The sequence below is a fragment of the Triturus cristatus genome, chromosome 3_2, assembly GCF_964204655.1.
Source record: "Triturus cristatus chromosome 3_2, aTriCri1.1, whole genome shotgun sequence".
NCBI classification, from domain to species: domain Eukaryota; kingdom Metazoa; phylum Chordata; class Amphibia; order Caudata; family Salamandridae; genus Triturus; species Triturus cristatus.
In genome coordinates, this window is record NC_140584.1 from 92,806,711 (window position 1) to 92,833,705 (window position 26,995).

General features: G+C 47.8%; 1 protein-coding gene across 1 annotated transcript in view; it reads left to right on the forward strand.

The window, feature by feature from the left end:
- ADCY5 (adenylate cyclase 5) overlaps nucleotides 1–26,995 on the forward strand; it is a 1,541,762-nt gene that overhangs the window by 1,294,811 nt on the left and 219,956 nt on the right. Inside the window, exon 12 of the mRNA XM_085647314.1 lies at nucleotides 2,917–3,004. Coding sequence (XP_085503440.1) covers nucleotides 2,917–3,004 — 88 coding nt within the window. The remainder of the gene's footprint in view (nucleotides 1–2,916; nucleotides 3,005–26,995) is intronic.

The following is a 26,995-nucleotide window of genomic DNA, read 5'->3' on the forward strand; positions in this document are numbered from 1 at the left end:
AGCTGCAAGAAAGATTATTCAAGGACCCATTTTAATAGTAATTTATTTGTTGTCAAAGTCAGATATTACCATTTTGAAAATTCACTTTTGAAAGTTTTCATTTTTCCTGCCAAAATCTGAAAGGCTTCACTGCTAGTGTCCAGTGTCACCTCACCCCTGATGGATCCCCTTTAGTGATATGTGTATGGCTCCTAGACAGTACACAATGAAACCTGTAAAGGGGACTCCTCCATTTACAGGATGGCGTGTGGAGCTGTGCCTTGCCCCTTCCTGAACTTCAAAGGATGCCTACCTTGTCACTGACAGATAAAGCTCTCACCTAGGCCTGCCTTCCGTTTGTCTATCTAGCCAGTCTGGAACCAAACTCAATGGGGGCAGAGGAACTGACCAGGACTGATTTAGGGGGTTGGCAAAATCTTGCCCCCCAACCCACTGGCTGGAATTGGGCATAAAGGTGGGCCCTGCAGAACACTCCTGAACCTGTGAAGATCGAAAGAAGAATTTCACTGCTGTCAGGAACCTGAAGGAAGCTTGTACCTGCTTGTCTTAAACCTGGGACCCCAGAAGTGACTCCAAGTGTCAGTTGGCTGACCTCCTATTGAGCTGCAGGAACACAGAAAGCTTCCAGATACTTCTCTCTCTGCAACTGCCCAGGTCCATCTGGACCTTGCTGCTGGCCTCTGTTAAAGTGAGTCCTACCCCCCAATTGGTGCCCCAACACCAGGTCCTGGACCCTTGATTGGTGTTAGAGTGTCTCGTCCTGACCAAACTTTTCCCAACTTTTTCTCCAGAGAACTGGTGGGAGATTGGGACCATCGTTGAGCAGAAGACACCAACTCACCAGTCAAATTTAACTTGCTGGGTTGCCTGGCTAAAGGATTTCTGACTTCCTGAAACCAAGTCCAAACGTAGAGGGCTTTTATGAGACCATCAGCAAGCAGCAACCTGTTGTCGTCAAAGCCTACCTGGGGACAGAAATCAGACTTAGTCCGCTCAGAGCTTTTCTGCTGTTGTTGATGACCGTACCAGGTCCCTCTCTTTAGCAACCCGCCATCATTGAGCCCTGCTCTGGATCCGGCTTGCACTACTGACAACTAGACAAACCACTTTTTCAACCAAAATGTTTTTTAAGTCAGAAGGTAAACTTTCCACTGGGATGAACCTGGACCCTGTATCCAATCTGTGCTCCAGAACAGTCAGCCTTAACCTTTGACTTTAATCTTGTCTAACACAACCAGATTACTATGGTAAAACTTTTGTGCTTTTTGGTGCTATTTTTAATTCACACTTTAAAAATGCATATCTCTGGTTCTGATTATTGGATTTTTGTCATTTTGGTGTAATTTTATTTAATAAAATGTATTCTATTTTTCTAAATTGGTTTGAGATTTTTCTTGTGTTGTGTTTTCACATCTTTGCAGTTTGGATGCTGCATAATTGCTACTAAGTTAAGCCTGACTGTTCAATCCTTCGCTCCGCTATCACTTGTCATTGACAACATCAAAGGTCTCCAAACTCTATATATCTTGTGCTGGTCTCCTCCCATTAAATGATGACAAAATCCGCAGGGATTGGGAGGGAGATCTAGGCAATCCCATCACGGATGAGCAGTGGAAGGCTTGCTGTGAAGCCACGAAGAATGTATCGCTTAACAGCCGACACAAACTGATCCATTTTAAATTTCTTCGCAGGATGTACGTCACTCCAGCCAGACTCCACCGGATAGACCCCTCTAAACCACACACGTGCCATAAATGCGATGCAGCACACTCTGACTTTGCCCACGTTGCATGGACTTGCCCACGTATCTACACATTTTGGACAGATGTACACAAAATTCTGAGCAACATAGTCCACATTCCTATAAACCCAATGCCCGAGATTGCCCTCCTAGGTTACGTGGCCCAATTTCCCAAAAAAGTTCGGAATTTTGCGGCCATAGGTCTGCTATTGGCCAAAAGAGAAGTAGCCATTCACTGGGGTAACAAAGCCACTCCCAAGGTCAAGCACTGGATGGAAAGTTTAGCCTCCTGTTCCCTGCGAAGAACCTAGCTTTCAGCACTGCAACGGAGTGGGCTAGATGCACCTTCATTGCTACATCTTGTACTACACGCTCTTACTGCCTGTTGCATTTATCTCCTGATTCGACTCTCAATGTTTATATAAAGAACCCCTGGAGAGACTATAACTGTGTAACGAGGCCAACTTGCCCCTCCTGAGGGTTCTCACGAGAGATGCTATATAATATATTGACTTAAATGCAATTGATTGCTGTGTTCATCCTAACTTATCAAACGTACCATGTACCGACTTTGCTATTACTCTTCCGTAACTGTGTATAATCAAATGTATCATGATACTTAATGCGAAATTACTAAATAAAGTGTTAAAAAAAAAAAAAGTTAAGCCTGACTGCCATTGTGTCAAGATATCAGGAGTTGAACACAGGTTTATTTATTGACAATGGGGGTCCACCCTGACAAAGATTGTGATTATTATTTGAGGTGGGTTCTCACCTCCTTCAGCTAATATCCCAGTTTCATACACATGCTCATCATTCAACTAGAAGGGTCTGACTTGTTGGAAATGAAACAAAGTACATGATGCACCATCTGCAGAGGAACAAGAAATATGGAGTCATATCTTGTGCTTTTATGCTACTGCGTCACTAATATTGTTTTTTTTTGTTTGTTTCATTAAAAACAGCTGCTGTATGCAGCTCTCAGCAGTGTAATGTGTAATTTTAAGGTGCGGGCTGTTCCATCTAGGTACCAGACACTGTCTGCCTGTGAGTGATGGCCGAGTAGATAGAAACCCCATACCCTGTCTGTCATTGTTATACGCTTGTCACAAAGAGAAAGAAAATGCGCGCCCTGCTAATACAGTATAACCAAAACCATAATTCTCTATTTTCAGCTCATCATTTATGCTGGGATTTTACCTGACCTGTTTTTTGCTGCTGACAGCGGTGGTATTTATTTCAGCGATGTACTCCTGCGTGAAGGTGAGTGATGACACCATTACCCGTGCCTTGTGTGTGCAGCGACTGGGGTTGGTATTTATTGGTGTTGAGTAAAGATAGCATCACATTGTTGTGTGCACAGCCTAGTTTCCTCATTATTTCGCAGATGCTTCACGCCGCCCCTTCCACCAGTGCATCTTATGCAGACTGCATCTGTTCACTCTATTTACTAATGCCTGTCACCGGGGCTTTCAGAGGAATGAAAAACCTGGGCGGGGGGGATCTCTCTAAGAAGCGTGGCCGATGTAATTAAGGGCGTTGCTTAAAACACGTAAGCAATGCTTGGCATAGTGTGCCACACAAATGGTATTTTGCTGCTATTGTTAGTGCACCCAGATATATAATACAAGTAACATTACATCTGCAATAAACCAGGACAATTGGCTGTGCCAATGGTTAGTGGCATAAGGTAAATAAACAACAACTATGGTTTAGTTGTATAGAATGTGGAAAATGCTTCAGTTGTGAAATTATGAGACAGTGAAAGAACTATAACGAGTCCCCTTTGACGTTACATCAAAGGCAATGATGAGTGGTACTGCAGCATAGTACCGCCAGGGGAACCCCTCTGCCCCCCCTCCCCCAAAATGCATACCCAAATAACACACACACAGGCTGTTGAGTTGGGTAAAATTTGCTGCAGGTTTATTACATATTACAATATGTAATGGGTGGGTTATCTTACGGGTGATCCACGACCTAGATGCGGCAATGCGGCGTACTGGGCGACAAAGAGGTCGCCAGGAGGGTGGGGGAAGGCTAAATAGCCTCCCCTTCTCCACAGGGGCCAGGAAGTGACGCGCTTGTGCGTCACCTCCGGCAAGCACAAGGAGAGGGGAACACCGGCCGGCGTCCTCGCCCCCTCCCCTTGGGAGGGGTGACCGGTGCCCCGACAGCACTAGGGCACCGACCGCTGTAGTGGCCACCTGTGGGTGCCGCGGTCGGCGGCAGAGTTAAGATTTTTTTTTCACACTGAGGATAAGGGCAAAAATGGAGAGCCCGATACGGCCACTGCAGATGCTGAGAACCGGCAGGACATGGCCCACTCAAAGCCCTGTCACTAGGGCTTTGCCCACAACAAACGCCTTATTGTTAAACTTCACTTTCGCCTCATAAACAATCTCTGAACTCTATGTGTTTGCTTTATACGCAGTCTTGAAACACAACAGCCCATGCACAAAAACAACCAAATCGCAAATGACACCAAACTAGACAGCAACCGAGACAAATGCGTACCAGTCTCCTGGTAGCACCTGTTGATTTGAGCTCGATAGTGTGTATGCAGATGACTCGAGACTGTGCGGGTGCACCACTTCACATACAGGGTAATGTCCTCCTCCAGGGATGTAGACCTCAGGTAACTCAGGCGTGTGAGTCTTCGATTGCTTGGTTAGATTATTAACCGAGCAGTTTAACTAAAAATATGGTGGATGTCCCCCTAGCAGAACAAAAAGTGACGAGCCTAAGCAGATATTAAACGGGCTTCTGCTGAGTGTAAGAAAGTCAGGGCGAAATGTAAAATTTAGGGGAAGAGAATTCCAAAGGATTACTGTACAGAGGTAGACGATCTAGTAAATTAACAGAGAGAGTTAGCTCAGTATGTGTAGAAACATGCAGATAGATTCTGTCTTAAATACAATTAGCCAAAGAGTGGAAAAAATAAACCTGTTGCTATGAATATCTCCCTCTAAACATGCTGCGTATGACTATTCATTTACAAAAACAGAGCTGAGGATGAAAAAGTCACATTTTGTTTTTGTGCTTGAAAATGCTGTTTAATTATGCCCTGGGCCCTGCTGTGGCACGGTGGGCAGAAAACAGTGGATTCTGAAGCAGCCCCGAGTGATTGTCAGTGGCTGAGCTTAATTCAAGCATTCCATCCATCACGTTGTTGTTTTTGCATTTGACGCCCTAAGTGCTCTGGCATGCCCAGAAGTTGGTCCCCGGCACACTGTGCCACTGGAACCAAGCTAGGCCTGGGCTAAATTTCCGTTACGCTCGTGGAAATTGCGATAATTTGACATTTTCGCGTTCCGCGGAGAGCGCGAAAATGTCAAAATTTCCGCATTCCGCAGTTTAGCGATAATTTGGTTCTTGCTCGCGCTGTAAAATAATACATTCTCGCGCGCGCGCGATCGCCTTACCTGAATCCCCGCGTTCGCCGACAAGTTTTCCCGATCCGGTCGCGTTCTCCACAAGATGTTGGATTGTTGGTAGCCATTTGCGCTGTCTCGCGACAGTTCGCGCCCGCAGTAACGCCATGCGTCGCGCGATCACGTCTTTCTTCTCGCGATCATACACCGCGAGAAGAGTGAAAACAAGATGGCCGCGCCCGCAAGCAACCGCATGGGTAAGTTGGCGAGCCGCGAACACGCAGAAAATACCGCGAACGGGCGGGAAAAAAACTTCCGCATCTTCGCGATATTTCCGCGTGTTTGCGGAGATTTTGAACATTTTCGCGATAATTTGCAAAAGTCGCTTTCGCTAATTCCGCCCACCCCTAAACCAAGCTATACCTGACTGAAGAGCGCCAACTAGGATGAAGCTGGCCCTGCATTGCTTGTGTTCTGATTCAGAGATTGCCTGGCCAGGCAGCTCGGGCTGGACTGTTCCCATGAGGAGCAGGGTCAAGACTGATTTGCATAAGGCTGGTTCAAACCGAGGTGGCATGGTGGGCGAATAATGGTGGACTGGGATGCAGCTTGAGCGAATGCCAGCGGCTGATATTAATTCAAACATTGCACCCATCACCTTGTTGTTTTCCCTGCAGTAAACACATCACATTCTTATGTCCAGCACAGTAGGGCTCCAGCCAATCTAGTGACTATATGTGGGTAGCAGAGTGCCGAAGTGCTTTACCTGATCTGCCAACTGCCCTAGAACTCAGCCTTTGTACATTACATCTGAGGGGCTGAAGCAACCACTGCAAATGTGGTTTCAGAAGCTGTTAACCCTTCCTCTGAAAATATTTTAATGGGATAATCAGTATGTTCAAGTGTTCAAACTTAATATACCTAGTAATGATACTAACTTGTTTTTTATAAATTGCGTCATACCTCATTTCTGCCCTAAATGAGCTCTGTAATTAGCAGGTCTTAACAACCACTTTAATGTTACTTTCTGGCCACAGAAAGATAAAAGACTGAGATGGCAAGCATTAAACTCACTGACCCATCCTGCCTGCCAGCAGCGGACTGGCCATTTATGCCATCTGGCATTTTCCCAGGAGGCGGGAGTCACTGGAGGTCGGTTTTCGAAGCCCCAGAGATGTTGATGGCTGCTCACTTTCTCCAGCTCCCTCAGTTTAACCACAAAGTCAAGGCTTTAAGAAAGAGAGCTACAGAAAGAGAGCGGAGTGAGATCAGAGAAAGAGAAGTGAGCGAGGCTGGAAGGAGACTGTGAGATCAATAGTGGAGAAAGGTACCTGAATGGCTTCAATATTTTTGCCAGAGCTGGTTTTACTTTCAATTGGACTGTGGAGCCAAAAGCAGATCTGGCAAAAATGCCCAAACCAGCCCTGGTACATTCCCTTTATATCTGTCTTTTTTAACCACCCATCCTCTCTATTCCTTTTCTTCTCCCTATTTTAACTTTTGCTCTCTTTTCATCTTAATTTCTTTATTCTCCCAATACCTACTGCCCTTATCCTCGGAGATCTGAGATAAGTGACAGAGGCAGCAGCAGCGGCCCTGTGACTTCAAAACCGTCCCACGAGGAAAATGCCCGATGGCGTAAAAGTCCAATAGACCCTGCCTGCTGTTAGCTCTTTTTTATGCACCTTATCCTCTCTTTTTTAGTGGTGTGCCACATGTTTCAGTCTATTTTCCATGTGATTTCCTTAGCCATCGGAGTGGCATCAACAGTTTCCCACACTGTGGCCAATGTTTAATTTGGCCAACTTTGTCGAAAGGCGTCAAAAAGGCACACGTTAATTCCAGCCACATAATAACCCCATTGTTTTGATCTGTAGGTGGGAGGGGCCTCCGCGTCTTCCAGCTCTCTGTTTTTCACCCTTGCAGCTGACTAAATTCAGTGATTAGTTCGTAAAAGGTTATTCCAAGCACTGAAGGTGAAATGTAGCGGTAAAGTGTTTATCTGCACATTTACGTGTTCTGCACTTTCCATGTTGGCTCTCTTCCATCAGACATGCTTGTTTGCCTGAATCTACAAAGCCCATTTTCATCCCTTATTACCATTTAACAAAATCAAGTAAAGCATTAAAACGAATCGTACATTTGGCAGATAGCCATGCCCACAGCCTTTTGTAGATTTTGCTTTTTATTCCATGCTCTGAACCTTGAGGTCAGTGCTGGATTTGGAAATAAATACTCGGGGAACCCATACATTCGGGGGGTCAAGGTGTATCAGTGGAAACGGGTGGAGGAGTTATGGGGGGAACTTGGAAATCAGTCTGTTTTGTCCTGTCACAGTTTTGACTTATAAGGTAGCATAGAGGGTTAATGCGCCGGCTCTAAAGTGGATTGTGTATCATGCAGATCACAGGTTTTTATTTCGCTATAGGCAGGTGGGTGGGCTACTGCTTTTAACACTGAGATCGTTTTGTTACTTCCAGTTTATAAGGCGACCCTCATATAGCACAGTGATCTATTTACTGGCATCAAGGAGCTGCACGTAAATTGCAAGTCATGGGTTTAGATCCTCAATGTTTTTTTTCTTAATCTGTTGTTATAAAATTGCAAAGAAGGGTTTCTTTGAGAAGTAATAAAGTCTTGTTAGTACAATCACTGCTTTACATTTTACATCCTGACTTTGTTTTTCTACCGACCATTCATTGTTAACACATAGGCCCTCATTACGATGTCAGGTGGACGCACCATTGCGGGAAAGGACCTGCCTGATCATGGGTCGGTGGTTCCACCTTCCCAATTAGGATACGACGGTACTTAGGGCCTGATTACGATGCAGTTGGAAACGGCTCCGACAGTTGGTTGGAGCCTTTCCGGGTGCATTGTAATATGCTGGTTGCATTCCTTTCCAACCGCCTCATTACGATGAAGGCGTTTGGAAAGGAATCCAAACGGTCATTCCGACTGGCATTCAAGAGGCTCAGGGAGCCCGTCCGCCAGTCGGAATGCAGCCAGTAATCCTAAGGGCAGCTCTTTCAGCTCTTGGTATTACAATGTCGGGTTTCGGCAGCCTTTCCATGCCGGCCTTTCCGACACAGAAAGGCTGACGGAACTCAACTTTGGGGGCCCCCAAAAGGGCCCCCTTGGGTGGATGGCCTCCAGTTGGAGGCCGTTCCCCCCTGTTGATCCCTGCACCCCGTGGCAGGCACCTTGAGATGACTGCCACGGGGTGCAGGGATGACCTGCACCTCCTATTTTGCAATGGGAGAATGCATTCTGGCCGGAATACATGCTCCCATTGTAAAGAATAGGAATTTGACCAAACAGTGTTCGGTCGCATCCTAATCAGTCGGTCCCTTGAGCCGAGACGATGTTGGGTGGAGGAAACTCCACCGACATCGTAATCATGGCCATAGTGCGATCGGAAACTTCCATTTTAATGGGAGCTTGTGCGGCGGTCTGAAAAAGGGTGCAGCATAAGCTACCATTGAAAAATGGAAGTTTGTAAACATCCATGCACCGTGGTGCCTGCCACACAGTGCAGGGATATTGGGGGGGGAACTTTGGTGCCCCCCAGGTCCGAATGTAGCAGGCCAGGAGGGAAAAGTCAGTTTCTGATAGCCAATCCCTGTCGGAAAGGCTGACATGGCTAGGTTGACAGAAACTGACATCATAATCCCGACAGCAGTAATAGCTTCCTTAAAGGATTATGGTGCATTTTCATCTGATCGACGGGCTCCTTGAGGCTGCCGGAACCAGCGCTCGTAGGCTTTCCGCCCGACATTGTAATGAGGGCCATAATGCTCATTTTCTTATGTAACGTTTCACGTAAATTGATTTACACACTTGTATGATTTATTGTCCCTTTGTGTATGATTTAAAGCGCTCTAACACCCTACACTGAGTTAAGCAGTGCATTAAATAAATTAAATAAAAAAAATTGTTGGTGTATTTAAATAATTTGCATAATTACTCATGTACACTGATAAATCTTGCATTCTTACAGTGCATGCACATCTTGGACATACGGGTTGAATAAATCAAACGCCTGCATCCAAGTCATAATTTCTCTAAAGTACTTGTTAGAAATTGGGTACTCGTTTGACTGGGGTGGAAGCAGTAACCACATTCCTAGTCAGGGTAAGTCACATCACACCCTAAATTAACCTGTGCTCACCTCCTGGTAGCTTGGCACAGAGCAGTCAAGCTTAATTTAAGAGGGAAATTTGTTAAGTATTTGAGCAACATTTAATACCGAAAAACATGAAAACTCCACACAAAAAGAGTCCACACCGGGTTAGAAAGATGAAGCTTAATTTACTTAACAAAACAAGACCAAAATGACAAAAATCCACACAGTAGACCCGAAGTTATGAATTTTTAAAGGCTAAACTGTAAAATAGTGCTTAAAATCATAAAGCTCCAACCAAGGATATCTGGTCAAGCTAGACCAGGTCAACTCCAAAATTTGAGGTCAACGGCGATGTAGCAAAGGCCTGTTATGTTCCTGAGGCTCAGATCAGGAGGCCAGCAGACTAGCCCTTGGAGTCACTCTGGGGTCCTGGATTCAAGATGGGTTCTGGGTCTAGCTCTTCTTCCCCAGGCAAGGAGGGCATCAGGAAGCAGGTCAGCACAACAAGAAAGCAGTTCTTTCAGAGCAGCAGTCCAGAAGAGTGGCAGTCCTTCAGCAGCACAGCAGTCATGTTATTTCTGCCAGAGTATCCACAGGTTCAGAAGTGTACTGAAGTGGTTATGTCTGAGGTCCAGTTCTGATACCCAGTGGTGACTGGCTCCAGATTCACTACAGGGGGTCATCCAGACCTTTGTTTGTAGAACGGACACAGCCTAGTCAAGTGTAAGCGTGAGGCTGTGTTCAGCTCCTTCCTCCTAGGATGGCCCATCAAGTCAAATCTAAGCTCCCATTGTGTGTGGCTGTCTAGAGGGAATGCACAAAGCACAACTGTCAACCTCCCCAGACTTGTTTTAGAGACAGGCTGCTGGCACACAGTGCTAAGAGCTTGAAAATGTCAACTTTCTAAAAGTGAAGTTTTCAAAATTGTGGTGATAAATTCAACTTTACCATTCAAGGGGATTTGCCATTACAATTTCATAGGTACTAAACATGACATAGCGACCTCATTTCAATTAGGAATTACAGCTTCTCAAATGCAATAAGGAATCCCCAATGTTATCCCATGAGGCCTCAAAGTAGTGAAAAGTGAATTCAAGAGTTTTGCCCTACCAGGACTTGTAAAACTTAAACGTACACATACTACTTTTTAAACACACTGCACCCTGCCCTCAGGGCTGTCCAGGGTCTACCCCAAGGGTGACTTATGTGTATAAAAAGGTAAGGCTGGGGCCCGGCAAGAAGTTTAACTTGCCAGGTTAACATGGCAGTTTAAACTGCATACACAGGCTCTGTAATAGCAGGCTTGAGACGTTTAATGGGCTACTTAAGTGGGTGGCACAATCCGTGCTACCGGCCCACTAGTAGCACTTAATTTACATGCCCTGGGCACATGTAGTACAGTTTATTAGAGACTAATAATTAAATTAAATATGCCAATTGTGGACAAGCCAATGCTACCACATTTTAGGGAGAGAGCACATGTACTTTAGTACTGGTTAGCAGGGAACACCTGCTCAGAGTCCCAAAGACAACAAAAACAAATTCAGCAAAAAGGGGAGGAGGAAGGGAAAAAGTCTGGCATGACCCTGCAGAAAGGGCTATTTCCAACAGTACTTATTAAGTGATAAGCTGTGGGCCATTGTTTTCATCCATTGCATTGGCATATAGGTGTTAGGTTTCAGATAGCTCTCAGCCAGGATGATACATAAATAAAAGAAGGGCTGATGACCCTTTAAATCCAACCTTTGTTTTGGGGTGGGCTACAAGTGAAAATAAGAAAACGCCCTCACTGCTTGCTGCACCAAAATGGAATACAGACAACATGGGGGGCTGTTGAAATATGTCCTGCATGATGTAAGACTATGACACCAAGGCAAAGGCAAATTCAGCTTGTTTCCCTAGGCCGTCCAGATCCCAGAACTGACCCAGAAATAGCTGACATAACTGGCATACAACAAAACCCCCCTACTTTCCAGCACTGATTGATGTTCTTATCTGTAGACCTCCACTTACATTTTAGCTTTGCTGTCGAACAGAAATTCCAGCTGCTGATGTTGTAGACCGTGAAATCAATTTCACTGACACTCTGATTACAGCATTGGTACATTGTAGGAACACAGCATATCTATATTCAAGCCTGTGTAACAAGGAGTCTCCGGCGTCCGTAGTACCTCCTCCCAGGTGGTATGGAACGTACCAATACAATATAGTTGCATCACAATCATAAGTGGTATAAAAAATCTAGGGCATCTGGGATATGTTGTCATTTTGTGTTGCAAGTTCAATCTACCTCCACTGACCTTGGCAACTCCACCATTGCTGAACCACATGTTGCCAGAGGAGTGTTGTCATGAGGGTCGGTTAGTAGTGGGCAGGGGTTTTAGCTAGAATTCTTGATTCCCATTGTCTGGGAAATCCAGACAGAAAACAAACAAGCATGTAAGTGCCCACTTACCTTTCTTAGTTTCCACATCTTGAAGCAAACATGATGGTGATGGATGTTAAGGAAGGGCAAGGGGTCAACCTTTGATATCACTGGTGGGGTCAAAGGGTATACAATTTAACTTATGCTAAAATTGGGATTTTGACGAAGCCACATCCATGGCTGTTATCCGAGAGCTAGTAATTGATAGAAATTAATAAAGAGTACATAAAAGGAAACTGTGTCCAAATTAAAGGCCTTTTCCACTTCTCCTTTGAAATGCTTTTAACAAAATTGAATTTTAAGAAGGTGTAGAAGAAATGCTTATGAAATAGCTAATTAATGTTATTTATAGTAAAGAAATGCATATCCCCCATCACTGCCTGATTTCCTCACGCTGAGCAATTGTGTACTGGCGACTGATGAACCTTCCACCAGCATTTTCACAGTCTGATCAATGCCACATGCCATGTGCGCGGACTGATTAATACAATGCTGGCATTTGTCCCTACTATATGTTCCCCTAGTCAGCAGGTGCATATGGCAAACGCTTCTTCAACATTATATAGTGGCCAGGCCAAGTTGCTCAGTCACTGTTGGAAGACATCCAATCCAGCCCGACCCAGATGGAAGCAGTGCCCGGGTGAAGGCCTTCTAGGAAGCACAGTCGCGGCTTGGTAGTTTTATTCAGGCATTTCAGAGGGTTTTACAGGCCATGGGTTAACCAACTCGAACACAGCTCGATAGAGTGAAAATCTGGTTCTATGTTAAAAAAAAACCTATCCTGGAGAGAAAGGAAGATCACAGTAGAGCCAGCATCAGGTTCCGTCTAAAACTATTAGCCATGGTTGCTGCAGTACTTAATTAAAAAAAAAAATAAGTGCCGATGCCCTCACCCGGAGGCCACTGCAGCCTGCACCACCCACTGCTCTGGCCAGCACTGTCCATGACAGTATCAACACGGCTATTAGCCATCACACTCAAACAAGTGTGTCTATTCAGACTATTCCAGGCCTTCAAAGCTATACGAATGGCTTGAGCACTGGTACCAGTCATTTTCATGTATCTTGAATTAATGAGCATCTGTTGTTGTGCTCATCTATAAATTAGAAAGTCTGCGCCACCATGGTGCAGACTGTCTTTAGTACCGGGCGGTGTTGACAATTATGTGCCGGTGCTGAGCACCGGAAACCACCGGCTCAAATCAAGCATTGGGATGCTGCCTCATCGTAAATAGTGAAGACTTGCATTAAAATCTGCAGCACAAGGTTGGGATTCTTAAAAAACACACAGGGCCCAGGGAATAATGATCTCTCAAACCCCGTCTTCCTCCCCCACGCCCCCTCCTCCATCCCCCCCCCCTCCCCCTCCTCCATCCCCCCCTCCTCCTCCATCACCGTCTATTAGGCCTGATTTTCTTTATTTCCCCTGATGCTCACCAAAGGCCATGGGAACTAGAGGTCTAATGCGTGTTCTGTGCTTCTGACATCTGCTTCGAGCAGACATCTTGAAGTTCATTTTTCCCCTGAAAACCTGGGATCTTCGAGGTATGCAGTTTTCCTTGGAGAGCTCTTCTTATAGATAGTAATTGATGCATCTGGGGCCCAAAACATGAGACGACATTTACATGCAACCACAGTTTGATTTTTAAAAATGTATAATTAGGAAGACGCTCGCCTCTCGCAGTAGAAATCCGAGTTAAGTTTTCAACGAATCCTTCGAGGAAAGATAATTTGTAGGGATTTTACAGGGCTACATTAATAATCATCTTGACCTCACGTGGTTGCAAGATGTATGCTCTGATCCGTTACTGGGAACTGTGTTATTGGCAGTGCGTAATTTGTGCCGATGGTTGCAGATGCACAAGTTTTTGGGGAGCAAGACTTATTTTTTAACTTCAGACTTCGACCCTGAGCAAGAGAGGCAGGAAGGGAAGGAAGAAAGGAGACAGAAGAGAAAAATAGAGAAACAGTGACAAAGGCGGAAAGAAGGTTTGAAACGAGCCTGTAAGAGTGACCGAGAGAGACCAGGAGTATGCGTGTATGATTATATTTGGTATTACAGTAGCACAAACTCAGCCAAACACTAGAAGGAAACCGTACAGGCCCAAAGGCCAAGTCAACGACAGATTGGAGGTGTAGCTGAATTGGTGAGTGTGTAAGTGGCAATGCAGCTGATGATCTTTGAAACAGGAGGGGCGCAATCAGGGCTTTCAGTGGGATGAAAAAACGGAGGGGGGTCTCTCAAAGGGGCGTGGCCAATGTAATTAAGGGCGTGGCTTAAAAACACATAAGCTAAAAATCAGTTCTTAGCATAGTGTGCTGCCCGACAAGTATTTTGCTGTTTCGGTCATTGCATCCAGATATGTGATATAACAAGTAACATCATACCTACAAGAAGTCAGGACTATTGGCTTTGTCAATGGTTGTTAGTTGCATAAGATAAATAAGCAGCAACTATGGCTTCTATATATTGAAAAAGCTTCGACTTACAGCCCTGGTGACACCACAACAATGTTCCTGCTCCTGAGTTTCAAAAAGAGAAGGGAAATCCAGAGAGAAAATGACTCTCTTTAAAGGATTTCCCTTCCCCTACACCGCTCACCTGGCATGACGTTATGCCGTAACTTCTCCACTAGTGAGTAGTGCCTGCTGTCACTGCAGCCCGGAAAAAAACTGACTGCTTGTGCCAGGGCACAAAACAGTGCCCTTTAGAGACCCGTTTCGAGGCCGCCTTTAAAAAACTGCCAGTGCTCAGACCCAGTGAGACCCGGCCCACTTAAAACCCTAGGCGTATGTTAGACCTGTCAGCCCTTTGGGTGGTCCCTCCTCATCATTATTTATTTTGTCCCACTTTTGCCTCAAACCCTGTTAGTATTTTTCCTTTTTGGGAACCACCAGACTTTTTAGTATTGATGCAGATTCAGGGAGCCATTTTATCTACCCCTGGAACTTCTGTCTGAGGGCCTGGAGCACAAAATGGTGGCCACCTGTGACATCACCAGCACCCACTGGAACCTACTAGAACCTTCTGCAACATTCTGGAGCCCTGTGACAGTTGGAGGCGGTTTAGAATGTTGGGAAGCTAAGACAGAGAGTTGGCAGTTGGAGCTGGCAGTTGGCACCTGACTGGTGAAGAGAGAGCAGCAGAAACCTGAAGGAGGAAGGAGTGAGGCAGCAGGGGTGGAAACTTGTGCCTGGAGTGGGGTCCATAAACCCACCCTTGATACTAGTCCCTACTGACTGAGCCCAGCCTGGAGCCCTGTGTGGGAAGAAGCAGGAAAAACCATCTTAAGGACCTGGACAGCAGGAACAGGCCTTAGAAGCAAACAATAGCAAAATCCTGACCTGATTATTGGTTTTCCTGGAGTCCGACGTCGAGAAGCCTAGAGACCCGGAGCCCGAGGTGGAGAAGCGGCGCTGACTGGAAAAGCAGACGTCGTACCCGGAGCCGCCAGAGGTCGAGAGAGGGCGCCGACGGAGGTCGTAGAGAGTACCAGAGGTCGAGGAGGAAGTCACCCGAGGTCGAGTGAGCGGCGTCGACGGGGGAGTGAAGTCCGCCCTCCGGAGTCGCCGGAGACCGAGGTGAAGCGTGCCGGAGGTCGGGAGTGGAGATCGCACTCCGGAGTCGCCGGAACCTGAAGGGAATCGTGCCGGAGGTCGGGAGTGGAGGTCGCACTCCGGAGTCGCCGGAACCTGAGGAGAGGAGCACCGGAGGTCGGGAGTGGGGATCGCACTCCGGAGCCGCCGGAAGTCGACATCGAGCCAAGGCCGGCCGACGTCATCGAAACTGAGGTCGCCATCGGACCGGAGCCGCCCGAAGTCGACATCGAGCCAAGACTGCCCGACGTCATCGAATCGGAGGTCGAGATCGAGCCGAGGCCGCCGACATCGAACCGGAACCGCCTACCGGTGTCGTCAAGAACTGACATTGTGCCGAGGCCGCCGACATCGAACCGGAACCGCCTCACGGCGTCGACACGACTCCAGTGGCGTCGGAGCTTCAGAAAAAGGGCAGTAAGTGGAATAGAGGGCGCCTAAGGCCCTGTGGAATCCTGAGAGACTACCCTAGGGGCTAGAGAGGTGCTGGAACCAGCTTGATTGTGCCAGGGGTGAGCTGAGACTAATTTAGAGGGGTTGTGTAGAGTGGGAGAGCCAGATCTCTAGAATTCCCCCCTTGATCTACCTCAGTTTAGGCCTCAGCCTTGTCCAAGCCAGGGATTAGACACCCTCAAGCCATCCATCTAACCACAAGCTGTGACTGGGCCAAATCAGCCCATAGAAATCTAAATGTGATCTGATTCTATGAGTGTCACTGTCAGCTTTTAATTATTTATTGAGAGCACTGTATTTATTGTATCTAACCTATTTATTGCTTCACTGTATTTATTGTTCCACAGTATTTATTGTCGCACAATATTTATTGGTTTGCAGTATTTATTGCCTCAGAATATTTAATTGCCTGTATGTATTGCACTTATATTTATGCCTTAATTATTTATGATCACCCCTATTTATTGAATCCTTAAGACAGTATTTATTTGACCTGCACTATTCAAAAAGCCTTTTATATTGTGATTGTCTTATTATTTATTTAATCAGCAACTAAGAGAAAAAGAAGATAAAGAAAGATATTTTCATAATTTTTACGGTGTAGAGTCGTTTTTGGAACGGATGCACGCATGGTTATTGTATGGGTATATCGTATGCTTAGCACGGTGCCTGATTCCTGACCACTCGAGCCAAGCTACCACAGAGTGTCTGGGAGACCACCACCACCCTCTCAGTGTGGGAGTGGGTTTTTCCAACATAATTGGTGTTCAGTGGTGGGATAGAGCTGTGCCTACGTATACTCAACAATAACTGTGGGTAGTCCATAGGCCTACACCGGGAGTTTTCTCAAAGCGGCCTTCCTAATTGTGGGTTTTTGTGTTTTTTCCAAATTTACTCTGGTGGTGGGAGGAGGTATTATATAAGGTACCCCCCTGCATAGTTACTGCAAATAACTGTCCTCTGACCTGAGTGGGCAAGATGGAGTTTGTACTGGAAAATTTAGAAACGTACACTGTGGCCCAACTCAGGGAGTTTTGTCAGCGGGAGGGGGTGTATTGTCCCCCAGGAGCAAAGAAGGGTGCACTCCAAACCAGCTTAAGGGCTTGGGGGGAGGCACGACGAGAAAGGAAGGCTGAGGAGGAGGACAGGGATAGAGAGCCCGACAGTGAGGGAGCTGGTTTGTACCAACCTGAGGTGGGGAACCTGTTAGCGGGGCCCAGGACACTTTCCAGGAAGGGCAGCAGTGCCTCTAGCGGTGGCTTGTCTGAAGTGGAGTTAACAGACCGGAGGGAGAAAAGACAGCTCACATGGGACTTAGCAAGGCTGGAGAAAGAGAAGGAGGAACAGAGGATGGCTCATGAGATAAGGCTGAAAGAGATAGATCTTCAGATCCTGAGAATCGGGGCACACCCTGTACCTAACGGTGGCAGCGAAGAACGAGAGTACACCAGGGAACCCAAACCCTACCTGCCAAAGGACATAGTAGCTAGCTATGGGGCGGGTGACGATATCGCCAAGTGGCTAGCGGCCTATGAGGTCTCGTTAAGGGCCCATGGGGTTCCAGAGAAGTACTGGGGAGGGGGATTGTACAAGTACATGCCTCCAGCTGGTAGGGATGCATTATTGGCCCTCGAGGAGGATGAGCAGACCCACTACCCCACCATGAAACTGGCGCTCATAAGAAAGTTTGGACTAACACCCGAAAAGTACAGACAGAAGTTCAGGGGTAGTCACAAACTGGGCACACAGAATTGGGTGGACTTCCTGGACTATGCAAAGAAGGCACTAGAGGGTTGGATTCAGGGCAGTGAAGTGAGGAACTACGAGGGGTTGTTTGATCTAGTACTGAAGGAACACCTGCTCGAGAAATGTTTCCCTGAACTGCGTCAACACCTGGTGGATAGCAAGCTGACCAGTCCCCGGAAGCTTGCTGAGGAGGCGGACATTTGGGCTAGTACCCGGGTGTCCACAAGGGGGACTGGAGGGGATACTCAAAAGGCCGGACAGGGCGCCCCCCAGAAGAAAGAGGGAGGGGAAAAGAAAAAGGAGTTCTCCAAAGGCCCCCAAAATAATTTCCAAGGAAAGGGAACAGGAATCACCCCTAGGGCCAACCCACCCAGAAACCCTAATCCTGGCCAGAGTCAGCAGCCAAGGGTTGTCCATTGCTACGAGTGCGGTGGCGTTGGACACTATAAAGGAGATCCGTAGTGCCTGAAACGACCACCCCCTCCCACTGGAGGAAAGACCCCCGGAGTAGCTAGTGCAGTGCTCGGGGAGGAGATGCCCTTAACTAAGGGAAGGGAGTGGACGGGTGTCACTTTAGTGTCCCTGGGAGAACGGGAGATGGTTCCTAAGATCCAGGTGCCCGCAAATACCGTAAAGTATGGGCAGTGGGTCACCATCAACGGCCAAAGAGGGGAGGCTCTGAGAGACACAGGAGCCAGTATGACTATGGTACGTAGCCAACTGGTGTCTCCAGAGCAGGTAATTCCCGATGTACTCCACCCAGCCGCGATGGCTGACGGCAGAACAGGCCACTATCCAGTGGCCGAGGTTCCCTTTGAATGGGGGGGGGTTGCAGGTTCACTTCGAGTTGCCGTAAGCCCTGCCGTGCCAGTTGATTGTCTGCTGGGGAATGACATGGAGCACAATGCTTGGAAGGAGGTGGAATACCGGACTCATACTGAGATGCTGGGTACACCTGACTGGGCCTGTGTTAGCACAAGGTCCGCGACTGCCCGGAGAAGGAGTTCGTTTCGGCTGGAGCCTGGAACAAAGGCCCAGCCAGCTGCCAGTCAAGGGAAGAACCGAGGACAGGAGGAGCCTGCCTCGGCGTCCCCACCCCGTAGGACGGATAGGCCACCGGAGGTGGTGGACCAGGAGTCTGCGGAGGGGGACGTTACCAAACTGGAGGACCTACCCATCCCGGCCGAGTGGCACGTGGAGGGAGGCCCGTCCAGGGAGGAATTCTGCCAGGGCCAGAGGGAGTGCCCTACCCTTGAGGGGCTGAGGCGACAGGCCGCAGCCCAGGCAGCAGGGAACGTTGAAGGGAACTACAGTGTTTACTGGGAGGATGGCCTCCTCTACAGTGAACCCAAGGCACCCCTACATGGATCGTCACGAGCCTTGGTAGTCCCTCAACGTTATCGAGCCTTCCTTCTAGAGTTGGCTCACGAGATCCCCTTGGCAGGACACCTGGAGCAAGACAAGACCTTCGCCCGTCTTGTCCCACACTTTTATTGGCTTCAAATGAAAGTGTCGTCCGATACCTACTGCCGGACATGTGTGTCTTGCCAAGCCAGTGGGAAAACAGGGGTGAAGCTGAAAGCTCCCCTGGAACCACTTCCTGTCGTTAGCACCCCCTTTGAAAGGGTGGGCATCGACATTGTGGGTCCGTTAGATCCACCAACGTCAGCTGGTCACAGGTTTATCCTGGTTCTGGTGGATCATGCCACACGGTACCCAGAGGCAATACCTCTGAGGACCATAACAGCACCTGTTGTGGCTAGGGCCCTGATGGGAATCTTTACCCGAGTGGGTTTTCCCAAGGAAGTTGTGTCCGACAGGGGGACCAACTTCATGTCAGCGTACATGCGGGCGATGTGGAAGGAGTGTGGAGTGACATACCGGTTCACCACTCCTTACCACCCCCAGACCAATGGTCTGGTGGAGAGGTTTAACAAAACCTTGAAGGGCATGATCAGAAGTCTGCCTGAAAGCCTGCGGAGGAAATGGGACGTCCTCCTACCCTGTTTATTGTTCTCCTACAGGGAAGTGCCACAGAAGGGAGTGGGCTTCAGCCCCTTCGAGCTTCTGTATGGGCACCCTGTACGTGGACCTCTCAACCTGGTGAGAGACGGATGGGAAAGAACTCCCAGAAAGCTTCCCCAGGACGTGGTGAGCTACATGCTGGCCTTCCGGAGCCAAATGGCTAAGTTGTGGAAGCAAGCTTCTGACAACTTGGAAGCCAGCCAAGCAGTGATGAAGGCGTGGTATGACCACAATGCTCACCCGGTGGAGTTGGAGCCTGGCCAGAAGGTGTGGGTGATCGAACCCGGAGAGCTTAGCGCCCTCCAGGATCGCTGGTCAGGACCCTTTGAGGTGTTGGAGAAGAAGGGTAAGGCTACCTACTTGGTGGACCTTAAAACCCCTCGTCAGCCCCTACGGGTGCTGCACGCCAACCGCCTCAAACCCCACCACGAGAGGCCCGAAGTCATCTTGATGATGGTGACTGACGGAGCAGAGGACGTGGACAGCGAGCCTCTCCCCGATTTGTTTGCGTCTCAAGAGAAGGATGGGTCGGTGGAGGGAGTGATTCTCTCCCCATCTCTAACTCCTGAACAGCGGGAGGACTGCCGCCAGGTCCTGGGACAGTACTCTTCGTTGTTCTCCCTTGTCCCGGGTAGGACTCACCTGTGCGTCCATGACGTGGACACAGGAGACAGCCCACCTGTGAAGTCCAAGATCTACCGGATGTCAGACAAGGTGAAGGCCAGCATTCACAGTGAAGTCACTAAGATGCTGGAGCTAGGAGTGATCGAACCTTCTAGCAGCCCCTGGTCCAGTCCGGTGGTGTTAGTACCAAAAGCTGCACCACCGGGTGCCCAACCAGAACTGAGGTTCTGTGTGGACTACCGGGGACTGAATTCAGTGACCAAAACTGATGCTCATCCGATCCCTAGGGCGGATGAATTGATTGACCGGCTGGGAGCTGCCCAATATCTAAGTACCTTTGACCTTACTTCTGGGTACTGGCAGATCTCTTTGACTGATGGAGCAAGGGAAAGGTCAGCCTTCTCCACGCCCAATGGCCACTACCAGTTCTGTGTGATGCCCTTTGGGCTCAAGAACGCACCTGCCACGTTTCAGCGCCTGGTAAACCAGATCCTCACCGGAATAGAGAGTTTCTCTGCTGCTTATCTGGATGACATAGCCGTCTTCAGTAACAGCTGGGAGGATCACTTGCGTCACCTGCAAGCTGTTCTCCAGGCCCTGAGACAAGCTGGATTGACGATCAAGGCCAGCAAGTGCCAGATCGGGCAGGGGTCGGTAGTGTACCTTGGACACTTGGTGGGTAGGGGAGCGGTGCAACCCCTCCAGGCGAAGATCGAGGCCATCATGGCCTGGGAACCCCCCAAGACACAGACTGAGGTCCGAGCTTTTCTGGGCCTCACGGGATATTACCGCCGCTTCGTGAAGGGGTACGGTACCATCGTAGCCCCCCTCACGGAGCTCACGTCCAAGAAACAACCTCGACGGGTAGTCTGGACGGAGGCTTGTCAGCAGGCCTTTGTGAAATTGAAGAAAGCCATGTGCGAGGCCCCGGTCTTAAGGGCCCCAGACTTTTCCAAGGAGTTCATTGTCCAGACAGATGCATCAGAACATGGCATTGGGGCAGTGTTATCGCAACTCAATGAAGAGGGTCTGGATCAACCCGTGGTCTTCCTATCCCGGAGACTACTCCCCAGGGAACAGAAGTGGAGTGCAATAGAGCGTGAAGCCTTTGCAGTGGTATGGGCTCTGAAGAAGTTGCGGCCATACCTGTTTGGCTCGCACTTCCTGGTTCAGACCGACCACAGACCCCTTCGTTGGCTGATGCAGATGAAGGGGGAGAATCCCAAGTTGTGGAGGTGGTCTATTTCCCTACAGGGAATGGACTTTCAGGTGGAACATCGGCCTGGAGTGGACCACGCCAATGCAGACGGTCTCTCAAGGTATTTCCGCCTTAGTGATGAGAACTCCCAAGGGGTTGGGTAGCTCTCCCCACTTTCAGCTGGGGGGACGCGTGTTAGACCTGTCAGCCCTTTGGGTGGTCCCTCCTCATCATTATTTATTTTGTCCCACTTTTGCCTCAAACCCTGTTAGTATTTTTCCTTTTTGGGAACCACCAGACTTTTTAGTATTGATGCAGATTCAGGGAGCCATTTTATCTACCCCTGGAACTTCTGTCTGAGGGCCTGGAGCACAAAATGGTGGCCACCTGTGACATCACCAGCACCCACTGGAACCTACTAGAACCTTCTGCAACATTCTGGAGCCCTGTGACAGTTGGAGGCGGTTTAGAATGTTGGGAAGCTAAGACAGAGAGTTGGCAGTTGGAGCTGGCAGTTGGCACCTGACTGGTGAAGAGAGAGCAGCAGAAACCTGAAGGAGGAAGGAGTGAGGCAGCAGGGGTGGAAACTTGTGCCTGGAGTGGGGTCCATAAACCCACCCTTGATACTAGTCCCTACTGACTGAGCCCAGCCTGGAGCCCTGTGTGGGAAGAAGCAGGAAAAACCATCTTAAGGACCTGGACAGCAGGAACAGGCCTTAGAAGCAAACAATAGCAAAATCCTGACCTGATTATTGGTTTTCCTGGAGTCCGACGTCGAGAAGCCTAGAGACCCGGAGCCCGAGGTGGAGAAGCGGCGCTGACTGGAAAAGCAGACGTCGTACCCGGAGCCGCCAGAGGTCGAGAGAGGGCGCCGACGGAGGTCGTAGAGAGTACCAGAGGTCGAGGAGGAAGTCACCCGAGGTCGAGTGAGCGGTGTCGACGGGGGAGTGAAGTCCGCCCTCCGGAGTCGCCGGAGACCGAGGTGAAGCGTGCCGGAGGTCGGGAGTGGAGATCGCACTCCGGAGTCGCCGGAACCTGAAGGGAATCGTGCTGGAGGTCGGGAGTGGAGGTCGCACTCCGGAGTCGCCGGAACCTGAGGAGAGGAGCACCGGAGGTCGGGAGTGGGGATCGCACTCCGGAGCCGCCGGAAGTCGACATCGAGCCAAGGCCGGCCGACGTCATCGAAACTGAGGTCGCCATCGGACCGGAGCCGCCCGAAGTCGACATCGAGCCAAGACTGCCCGACGTCATCGAATCGGAGGTCGAGATCGAGCCGAGGCCGCCGACATCGAACCGGAACCGCCTACCGGCGTAGTCAAGAACTGACATTGTGCCGAGGCCGCCGACATCGAACCGGAACCGCCTCACGGCGTCGACACGACTCCAGTGGCGTCGGAGCTTCAGAAAAAGGGCAGTAAGTGGAATAGAGGGCGCCTAAGGCCCTGTGGAATCCTGAGAGACTACCCTAGGGGCTAGAGAGGTGCTGGAACCAGCTTGATTGTGCCAGGGGTGAGCTGAGACTAATTTAGAGGGGTTGTGTAGAGTGGGAGAGCCAGATCTCTAGAATTCCCCCCTTGATCTACCTCAGTTTAGGCCTCAGCCTTGTCCAAGCCAGGGATTAGACACCCTCAAGCCATCCATCTAACCACAAGCTGTGACTGGGCCAAATCAGCCCATAGAAATCTAAATGTGATCTGATTCTATGAGTGTCACTGTCAGCTTTTAATTATATATTGAGAGCACTGTATTTATTGTATCTAACCTATTTATTGCTTCACTGTATTTATTGTTCCACAGTATTTATTGTCGCACAATATTTATTGGTTTGCAGTATTTATTGCCTCAGAATATTTAATTGCCTGTATGTATTGCACTTATATTTATGCCTTAATTATTTATGATCACCCCTATTTATTGAATCCTTAAGACAGTATTTATTTGACCTGCACTATTTAAAAAGCCTTGTATATTGTGATTGTCTTATTATTTATTTAATCAGCAACTAAGAGAAAAAGAAGATAAAGAAAGATATTTTCATAATTTTTACGGTGTAGAGTCGTTTTTGGAACGGATGCACGCATGGTTATTGTATGGGTATATCGTATGCTTAGCACGGTGCCTGATTCCTGACCACTCGAGCCAAGCTACCACAGAGTGTCTGGGAGACCACCACCACCCTCTCAGTGTGGGAGTGGGTTTTTCCAACAGCGTAATATTTGTCATGAATTGCAGCGAGTTTAACATGCAAACCCACATTGTTTGTAGAGGATTTTGGGGGTTTACCGGCTCCTAGAAATATTTTTTAAAAGCTGGCTTCGAATAGTGCACAGCACTTTCATGTGTGCCAATGAAGTCTAACACGTCCCAGGAGTTGACTATTTTTTTTTCAAAACATTGCTATAGGTTCCCTGTATATGATAAGAATGACCTCGAGGGTGTTACTGCCAGCTTTTTTTGATGGGTACCCCCTTCGTGCCAAGAATTGCATACAATATGCGAGTACTAGCATTTTGCCATTCACACCACCCAGACTTAACGGGTGCAAAGTATGTCAAAAAGGACTCTAGGATTTTAGGGCAATTAATTTCACATGGCTGCCACGCCTCCCCTCCCCACATTTGCCACGGTAGCTCTCTCTAAGGCCAAGATGTACCTCCAATATACAAGCACCAACATTTTGCCATGGGTGCCTCCTTATTCCAAGATTACCTGCAGTATGTTATGCCCCGCATTTTGACACAAGAATGACAAGCTGTCACAATGGGAATTACTCAAGGCCCGCATCCCAGTATATCATTTTTTCCCTCACCATGCAACCTCTGATTACATCCAATCATAGGCAAATTGGCCTTAGTTCTATTCAATAGGAACTGTCCATATTGCATTACCAAGCTAGGTCCTCTCTGAACCAGAACATAAGCAACCCAAGACCGGTTTCGGCTTTATTGTCCCTCTTCAATCTGTAGAAGTAGATCTCAGCAAGGCCTACCGGTGCTAGGGATTCGCCCTTCTTTGCGCACTAGTCCTCAGACCAATAAGTAGATATTGGCACAGAAGCTGGAATATCAAGAAAACAGTTTACTAAACCTCATGAGGTGGAACTACAGCCATACAAAACCCTCAGGCAGTGTATGAGGTAGTACAAGGAAAAGAAGAACTGTGGGTCTTTTGTACCCACACAGGAGCTCAAAAGGAGGCGGTACAAGTAAACACAAGAATAGCTATTCACTTACATGGACGTACAGAAAATGCTCAGTCAACAAAGTAGGAGAAGAAATGAGTTGCTGACATCAGTTGAAACAGCCTGATATTTAGAAACTAAGACAGGTGCATTCTAGAAGCTGGGCCTTTCTGAGCATGTGCAGTGCTCTGGCTCAATACTGAAGGAGTTAATTATAGTTCCTGACTCAAGTGAAATACAAGAGCAGTCAACAGTGAAGAGGGAGAAAGCTCATGGCGAGCACATGGTCAACTAAAATGGTTGCCACAAACAAGATGGATTCAGCTCATGCTAACAGCGATTTCTGCTAAATTCCCACAGACGACCCTTTTAGCATTAGCTGAAGACATCTATAATTTAGAAGAGTCCAAATATACATCATATACATCTAACTGCATCATTTCATTAACTTCTTTGTCTAATACATGATGGGCATTTTTTTTCTTGACATTGCGTCTAGCAGGTGTACAAGCAGTGATACAGAGGGAACAACACATCAGTCCACATTGTATACATAGGCAGCATGTCATCAAAATTGCAAACAATATGCATAATATCGTTAACAGTTTCCAGCCCTAGGTAGTAAACAGTGTCCATAGCCAAACCGGCTAAAGTCCATGTTCCGGTATCAGGGTGAATCTCAGCAGTAATTCTATGCAATTTTGAGATCACATCAAAAACTGAAGGGGCATAATCAGGGATGAAGACACAACAACTACTCCCGATGATGCGACATGCACCACCTCGATCAGTTAGAACGACATCCAGGACCATACGGTTTTGGAGCACCACAATCCTCGCAATCTGTAGTTCTTCAGTGATGTTCCCAAGTGCCATAGCTGTCTGATTAGTTAAAGCCTCTACGACATGTGTCAAACGTCTAATCTGTCAGCTATTCAAAGCAGCCCCAACAAAGAAAAACAGCCCTAAATTGAAATCAACATATTGCTGCAGTGTAGTATGAGTCTGATCCACTTCATCATGATTTATTGTCCTTTTAAATCTATTTTTGTAAAATGTCATTGAGCAGTTTGAAATCTCTATGATATGATGTAGGTGCTAAGAACACAGGTGGTAATAGAAAGGACACAAAACATGTTCCTGACCAGCCAATAGGTAAATTATGTATCCCTTATTCCCGCAAATAGAATATGTATTGTGCAATGACGTTAAACTGCTGTTATTTACTCCAGAAATATTTAAAACCAAAGTACAATCACTTTTCCCTACAGGAATTCTGCCAACACTGTTCACACACAAATCTGCACGGGCTCTAGTCACAGCTATAACAAATGGTCCATTGCCCTTAGCAGTTCGAATGTTTGGAAAAACATAGTGTGTAGAAGAATTTCCTATACGATACTCGTCCATCTCCCATATAGTTCCTTTAGCCTGAGGATCACCTTCATCATCAGGATAGCACACCTTATTCAGCTGATAATTCAATCTTCCCACACCATAATCAGTGAAATTAGCAACATGGGCGGCCCAGAGTAGTGCAAACCAGGCCCTACAAGAACCATTTGTGTGAGAATGGCAAAGGAATAAATGGTGTTCCTCCCTTTTTCTGATGAGCTGGAATCATTTCACACAACCAACAGTTGGGAATGTTCGTAACATTATGTGTGTGTTGTAACATCTTGATAAACGTGTTGTTCAGATAGGACTGTTGATGCTTCTGCTCCTGATAAGGGAGAGTAAGGTAGTGATGCTCAATAGGTGCTGGAGTAGTGGCAGTCAAAACTCGTCGAGCAGGAGCCCCTTCCTCTACAACCCAAGCAATTACTGCCATAATGATCACACTGACAGTAAACCCAGCAATGCACATAGTCTTCTTATCGCAGATTCTCGCAGCAGTCGATGTCCCTTTCATAGGCATGTTTATCTTGACGTTGAAATAACAAAGCAGATGTAACTCTAAAGTCCTGGGCAGCCGTTGGTTCTTCTCTGAGTTTGAGACGGGTGTCACTAATAGATTCCCCCCCTTTGCAGCTCAGTTTTTCACTAACCCAGGACGGTTGCTCAACCAGTCTCTTTCAGCAATGCAGTTTCTCTCCGGGCCGTAGCTGATATCGAGATGTACCAGGGATCGTGTGGTCCGGGAAGACTTCCTCAGGTGATATGGCTTGGCCTCTCTCTGTGTCCAGGATGTCTCGATGGTCGGCAAGTGCAGCAGGTTCCACCGGGGCAGATGGCACCTTTTTACAGTGCGTGGAGTGAACCCAGTTCTTCCGATTGGTCACTCGGACTGCAGTTCTTGTTGCCAAGAGCACCTGCTCAGGACCGCGCCATCTGGGCTCCAAGCTATTTGACCTCTGGAAGACTTTGACCATTACATGGTCTCCAGATCGCAATTCATGGCATTCACCTTCCAACCTGTCAGGAAGAGCTTCTCGAATCTGTTGATGAATAGAAAGCAGGCTATCAGTCAACTCTGATAGATAGTCACTCATCAAAACACAAGGTA